Below are 6725 nucleotides of genomic sequence, written 5' to 3' on the forward strand. Positions count from 1 at the left end.
ATCCCAGATCTACTTGCGATATTCCCTATGAAATTTCGGAGAACTCGAAACTGCTCACTGGTATGTTGCGAGTTGCGAGCCCTGCAGGGATACATTTAAGAGGACGTACGTGAGCGCTCAAACCCTTAGCGCCACTGAACCGAATGAGCGTCTAAAGTACACGTGGAAAACATCGCCACTTGGGCCAATCGTGGCCACCGCAACCTTGTTGGAACCCTTTCGACACGGAGCCAGTGTTTTCGTGGTACGCACGGCAATACTGTCTGCATATCTATATTTAAAATAAGTGATAACATACTGACAGATCTATCCAGAGCTGATTGACACTGTACACTCGCTCTGAGGCGCCTCCTAGCCACTAACTAGTAGTCAGCAAGTTTACGATCCGAGCACTAGAAGCGGCCCCGGGCCAGCTCTACTCAACATGTCAACAGAGGCAGCGGTAGACCACATCGGAAACGTGCTCCATGCGGTAGGGGCACCATACATCGACCCCGAAGATATGAGAAGGCTATACAAGGGCCGAGTGGCGGAGGTCCTCGACTTTGCGGCCTCAAACCTCACAGGGAGACAAGCGGCTGTGTCGGCAAGGAATGCCTTACAGATGTGAGTAACTTTCATGCTATGGTTCAGGTATCTGTGCCATACGATGCTGAGTATCATTGCCTTGTAGATATCGCGACCACTCGCGGGCCCCTGGAACTTCGTCCCGTGAAGACGCCGACCCCTTGTTCACCCGGATGCAGCGAGCGGAGGCCCGCGTCAAGGCTGCACAGATCGCTCTCCAGCAATCGGAACAACAGCTGAAGAAGCCGAATGACGCGTTAGAACATACAGGTATGACGGCGCTTGCTTATGTCGTAGCTCTCTGTTGACACATGCTTATTACAGAAAACGAGGCGGGCGCGCTACAAGAGCAGCTGGAAGATAAACGTCTCACCACGCTACTCTTGTCCGTCCTGGAACGCAAAGAGGCGATACGCAAAGAACGGATCAAGGAGGTTATCAAGCTTCTCAGCGAGCTCAGGTTTTTCCTCTTTTCCGCATGATAGATCGCTCGTCGTCTCAATATGTCGCAATAGGTCGAAAGTCGGAGAACAGAACACGGTGCGTCCTAAACATTTCGTCGAGTTTCCTTCGAAGCTGACTATATGCGAGCCCAGATCCAAGAAGAGGCGAAGACTTCGCTGCCCACCAGAACCGTTGTCACAAAACCTCTGCGCGTAGAACACACGCGCGATGCGTTGACTGTGAGTGCGCGCACTGCTCAGGCGTGCGTGTAGACAGCTTAATCGCCAAAAAAACAGTCACTGCAATCGCACAGCATTCGCCTCACACGGCTCTCCGCCATCGCGAGCGACAACACGCTCTCTGCTAGAACCAAGGATGCAGAAGCCCGTGTTCTCGAGGCTATAGCGCATTCGATGGGGTTGGACACTGGTGACCCGGATGTCATCGCCGCATAGTACGTGTTCTTCTACGTTTCAGACACACGCATCTCATGCTTCGTCCCCCAGCGAGACTTCTCTGGCCGCAGCAAGATCACGCGCTCGTGCAAGTGTTGAGTATCACTCACCTCTGCCTCACGCCGAGTCGAGCGAGGATCTGCAGGACGTATCACAACGGATTGTAAGTCTGTCTCGGCGACCATCCCTCCATACGCTAACAACATGCCTATTTCTCGATCGGGGTAGATCGAGAAGGAGCGTCGCCTTCAGGACCTCGCCGATGAAGCCTCTGCGCTCACGCTCGCATGCGTGCGGGCTCTTCAGACGGTACGCTGTCCGCTGTTCTTACACGCATATACGCGCTCATCACGGATTTAAAGGACTCCGTCTTCGTTCACGAGACTGCCCCACAGCTCAGAGGTGCGCTGGAGGAAGAAGCCGCGGCAGCTCAAGGACATGTGGACGCCCTTCGGCGCTCCATCATCAACCGCCCGAGACCCCCACAAACGTCACGGAGTGACAGTCTCGGCGGCGGGCGAGTGCGTAGTTTCGTATACCGCTCGAAATTTCGAAAGATGCTCACCACCCGCATGGGGTTTCCAGTCATATGAACAGACCCTATCCGATATTGAATGTCAATTCGCAAACGGTGAGTGTATAGTCCTCATCGTCGTACGAGCGCACAGTTGATTCTTCTGGCCCTACTCGCAGCCAGAGACGCAGAGTCGTTCCTCGAAGCAGCAGACGCGCTTGTCTCGCCAGACCCATCCGCGTCCGACGCGCACGCCGCGATAGCAGGTGAGCGGAGTGCTCCCTATCTACTCTCTCGACTTACATATTGCCAAAGCTTCATATGCGGAAGAAGAAACAGCGCTATCCGCGCGTCTACAGAAGCTATTGCAACACAAGGCGGCGAAGGCTGACGCGGGGCACGCGTTGGTCGAGGAAGTCGAGCGACTCATCGCCGAGGTCGGCATCATTGCAGGCACGCATAACTGAGGGCGAATGCGCCCGGCTATGCGGACACCAGCGGATAATTACTAGGGCCACTACCGGGCAATCTGTACAGATGGGGTGGTTCAGTGTATACGTCTCACAAAGCGTATGAAGCCAGCATAGCGTCAGATACAGAGCAATCATTGTGTTCTAGTCCAGACGACAATGAACCGGAATGGGGGATGGCCCAGCCCTCTATCGCATATGCGTACTCGACTTCAAAGCAACCGGACTGACATTCAAACCAATCGAGGTTCAGTCCAAAAAGACTACAAGGTGCCCTCTATGGTAGGACCGTTCAGTGGAAGCCCATCCAGCACTTCGCGCCACCCTCGTTATCGTCGCACTCGACGTCCGACGCGCCCTGGTCGATCGCCTGCACGAGCAGCCCCGCGCACGCGTCCCAGCAGTTCTCCGGGCTCTTGTAGTCGTGGCTGCCCTTGAACCACCCGCGCCCGCCGCAGTCCATCCCGTCCTACAGCGCAAAAAGCGGTGAGCACCGTGAGTAACAAAAAGGCTGGGAGAAGGGAGAAAGGGGCGCACCCAGTTGTCGGTGCGGTAGTTCTGGAGGCAGGTGTGCAGCGCACCCTGGTCGGTCGAGCCGAGCGCGTTGAACTGGCGCACGATGGACGCGTTGGCGGAGACCTGGCTAACAGCGAAGGCGGCGAGCGCGAGGAAGGCGGCGGTGAACTGCATGATGTCTGTAGATGGAGCTGTGGCGAGTGAGAAGGAGGGGGCAGTAGCGAAAGAATGGGCGACTCACTGTAGAAGCGGCAGGCTTGAGATTGTAGAGGAGAGGATGGTGGTGGGGGTGGTAGGGAGTATCACGGGTGGTTTTATACCGCCGCGAGCCTATCGTGGGCGCTGAACATGCATGCAGGTGTCCATTGCGGTCTACGAGCGCGCCATTGACCTTAGGGTGACGCACGGAATAGGACGTTGTTGATGCCCGACAGCGTGAGCAGGTCGGACTTCCACAATTATGCGCGACCTGATCACGGCGTTGTTGGAAATGGGTTCCATCGACACCATAGTGCCAACTCGCCTCACGAGATGCCGACTTGGACACCTTTTGCAAATAGACGGCTGACTGTTGGTCTGGTGCTGTCAACACAATGTGTTAACTAGTGAGCCGACGGCGTTTCATGGGTAGGAACCGAGGCCTCCGTCAGCGGCTGTGGACTCCTTTCGACGATCGGCATAGAGGCTGGGCACCGACGAGAGCGTCTAGTACTAGTACGTGTAAGTATGATAGCCATAGTAAGCGCCGCCGACCCGCACGGCGCCGGAAATGGCAACCGTAAGGTCGCGAGCATTGCAGGCTGGAATCGGCGTGGACGGGATGGGTTCTATCTCCATACCTCGTAATTGTCCCGGGGCGGATGGTAAGACATTTGGGTCAACTGAGGGGGCGCGTTAGCACAGTTCGAGGTCATTTGGATACGAGGGAAGTCACTCACCGTGCAAGGCCGTCGTAACAATATGCTGAACGCTACACGCGTGCAACCGAGACGTCAAAATATCTCACTTAGTCACTGACGGCCCGAGTCCGAGTCTCTTGCAAATTACAGAGCCCGGACGTCCGTTGCGTACACGCATCCACTTCTTTTCGGTGTATTGTTTCTACCATAGTTTACAGAGACAGTCTACCCGGCGTGGCCCAGGAAAGCAAATGGACCTGAGCAGGAGCGCTGGAGTGTGGTGAAGAGGAGAGACTCCAGCAGCCGCTGCGTCAATGGTCCTGTTCGTTGACTGGGCGCCCAAATTCTCACGCCACAAGGAGGGAAATATTTTGCACAGCCATTAAGCGCCTATTTGAGTGACCTCCTCATCCACGCCTTGAACCCCGGTGAAAAGTCGGTCTGGCAGGCGCTGGCAGAAACGGGCTATATCCGGCATGCCAGACACAGCCATAGCTCGTCAGGAATCCCGCACTATACCAGGAAATTCTCTGGCAATTCCAGCGTGCGGTCTGTACATGTCCGACGTCTTCCGGCAACATCTGGCACCGGTCTGGCAGGGCAGATATGGCCAGGATACCTCCGTTCCCCAGCTAGTACCCCCCGTTCCCCTGCTCTCAGGCAGGCGAACTGGCCAATTCCGGCAGGATCTGGCATGCGCCAGAAAAAGCTGGCAACTTCTGGCATTCTCGTGGATACAGACAGGCCCCGCGCACCCCGTACGCCCGCGCGCTCTCCGCACCCTCCTGCGCCCCCCCCCCCGCGCCCACCCGTAGCTCTCCTGCGCTGCTCGCCCCACGCGCGCCCTCCTGCTCGTCTTGCCAGCCCCGTGCGCGCCCCCCGCTCGTCTTGCCAACCCCGCGTTCTCCGGCCCCTCGTCTTGCCTTCACGCGCGTGCAAGTCCTCGTGCTGCTGCCTCTTGGGCTCTCCGTCCACGGACCCGGCCCACTGCTTGCGCGGCCCCGTACCTTACTTGGCCTTCGCCTTACCCTTACGATCCTTCGGCGCAGCTTCTGCTTTGTAGTAGTTCTAGAGACAATATATCAGTGTTCTACGATGTGGCCGGTTCGATTATGATGGATCTTACCTCGCGCTCCTCCTTGCCCAAGTTGCCCCAAGCGTCGACGATCATATCGAGCGTGTCGTCGCCACATAGGAGCGCATATTCACGACTGTAGGTGGCGTAGATTAGCTTTGTAGCCTCTAGGAGAGAAAGGGAAGCTTACAGTGCATCATACTCCTGATACCCATCCGTCTATAATCAATATTGCTGCTGCCATGCAATTGCAGTGGGACGTACCTTTAAAACGGCCTTGTCAAGGCCTTTCCAGACCTTGTCGAAGTCGACCGCCGACGTCGAAGGGTGCTCTTTGATATACATAAACGCATAGAGGTTTCTGCAATGTGGCCACGCCGATGACGAACATGTAAGCAAACCTCAAGTGGGGATATGATCGGACACTGACCTAGCTGTCTTGTGCTTGGAGATCCTCATCTTCGCTGCCTTCTTTCCCTGATCCAGCGTTGACGAACCTGCAGACGGCTCGCTGGCTGGCTTCGAGGACATTCCGCTGTTGCCCTTCTTGACTAGCGTTCCTAGTAGATTTGGGAGGGGGCCGGCTGCTGGGTTACGAAACATAGCACTGGCGATGCAGGTGCGAGTGAGATACGTGCGCGGGGGCTAGCAGAGAAGTTGAACTCACAGGGGATCCCCGACCTGAAGTGGAAAGTCCGCCGGTAGGCAGTGAGCGCGCGGCCTAAGACGGGGTTAATTACAACGCACCTTGAACTTTGTAGCCGGCACGATTGGCTCGTTCAACGGGGACTCCGGGGAAGACGCGGCGGCAGAGGACAACGGCGGATCGTTTTCAGTCAGTGCAGAGCCAGAGCCAAGTGAAGACAGCAGCGCAGTAGTAATCGGCGACACCTCAGAGGTAGTACCGGCGAGCTGAGAGCCTCCCGCGAGGCGTGTCGTCTCAGATCCAGAGGCAGTTAAGCCGTGCAGCAGACCGCCAGCAGCAAGTTCGGACGTCGCAAGAGAGTCGCCTTCAGAGGTAGGAGCTGCGTCGGAGCCAGTGAGAGAAAGCGCAGAAGCAGCCGGCGTGACAAGGGAAGAAGCAGGCTCAGGCAGAGGAGACACGTCGCGGTCCGGGGATGCTGCGACGTTGCGGTCGGAGTGCACACCGCTGGCATCACGATCTATCTCCGCAATGATGAACTCTGAACCTGGAAGGCTGTAAGCCGCACAAAGAGAGGTCTTCAGTCTGTGAGAGAACGACTATGATTGCATAGTACTGTACCTGTAAGCCGCACAAAGAGAGGCTACAAGTACTAGTAAGTAAACATGTAAGGAAGCATAGGTAGTGTGGGACTTACTCTTCAGTCTGTGAGAGAACGACTGAAGAGCAGAGGCCTGCAGAGTCCTCCTTATATACTACTGGGGAGGACGATGAGTAAGCGTATAGGAAGAGGGCATGTGACGTCCAGAGGACGCTGACTGAGCGATGAATAACGCTGAGTAAGGGAGCATAATCGACATAAGGTCAGATAGTCCATGGCTGAGTAATGCGAGTAATCCGGACGCTGTCTAGAATAGTCCGGAACATCGTAGAACGTACCAGAATCATATGGAGGGATGGCAGGATGCCAAGTAAGTACAGAACAAAAGAATGTACGTATATGGTAAGTAGGAAAGTCCATGCTGGCGTATGGTAGACGCACAGCCACTATCACTGCCACTCCCGGTCCGGCACAGCCGTAGACACAGAAGTTCAACACTCCCACTCGTTCAAGATGTGGAGGACACCAAGCCAATGCTGCG

The 6725-nt window shown here is 56.0% G+C and overlaps 3 protein-coding genes across 3 annotated transcripts; 1 reads left to right on the forward strand and 2 right to left on the reverse strand.

Moving 5' to 3' along the window:
• Positions 1–424: 424 nt before the first annotated feature.
• TRAVEDRAFT_21559 (uncharacterized protein) lies at positions 425–2447 on the forward strand (the record flags this gene model as incomplete). Its single annotated transcript, XM_008041818.1, has 12 exons — positions 425–606; positions 674–837; positions 892–1027; positions 1083–1107; positions 1164–1250; positions 1308–1465; positions 1518–1629; positions 1695–1775; positions 1829–1987; positions 2052–2097; positions 2160–2246; positions 2296–2447. The coding sequence occupies 12 exons, from the start codon at positions 425–427 to the stop codon at positions 2445–2447; spliced, it is 1389 nt and encodes a 462-aa protein (XP_008040009.1).
• A 295-nt stretch (positions 2448–2742) lies between these two features.
• TRAVEDRAFT_49186 (uncharacterized protein) lies at positions 2743–3140 on the reverse strand (the record flags this gene model as incomplete). Its single annotated transcript, XM_008041985.1, has 2 exons — positions 2743–2919; positions 2988–3140. 2 exons carry the CDS (start codon positions 3138–3140, stop codon positions 2743–2745), a joined length of 330 nt encoding a protein of 109 aa, XP_008040176.1.
• A 1733-nt stretch (positions 3141–4873) lies between these two features.
• TRAVEDRAFT_21560 (uncharacterized protein) lies at positions 4874–5543 on the reverse strand (the record flags this gene model as incomplete). Its single annotated transcript, XM_008041819.1, has 5 exons — positions 4874–4933; positions 4992–5076; positions 5131–5159; positions 5205–5301; positions 5371–5543. The coding sequence occupies 5 exons, from the start codon at positions 5541–5543 to the stop codon at positions 4874–4876; spliced, it is 444 nt and encodes a 147-aa protein (XP_008040010.1).
• Positions 5544–6725: the final 1182 nt, after the last annotated feature.

This window comes from Trametes versicolor (assembly GCF_000271585.1).
Source record: "Trametes versicolor FP-101664 SS1 unplaced genomic scaffold TRAVEscaffold_8, whole genome shotgun sequence".
Lineage (NCBI taxonomy): Eukaryota > Fungi > Basidiomycota > Agaricomycetes > Polyporales > Polyporaceae > Trametes > Trametes versicolor.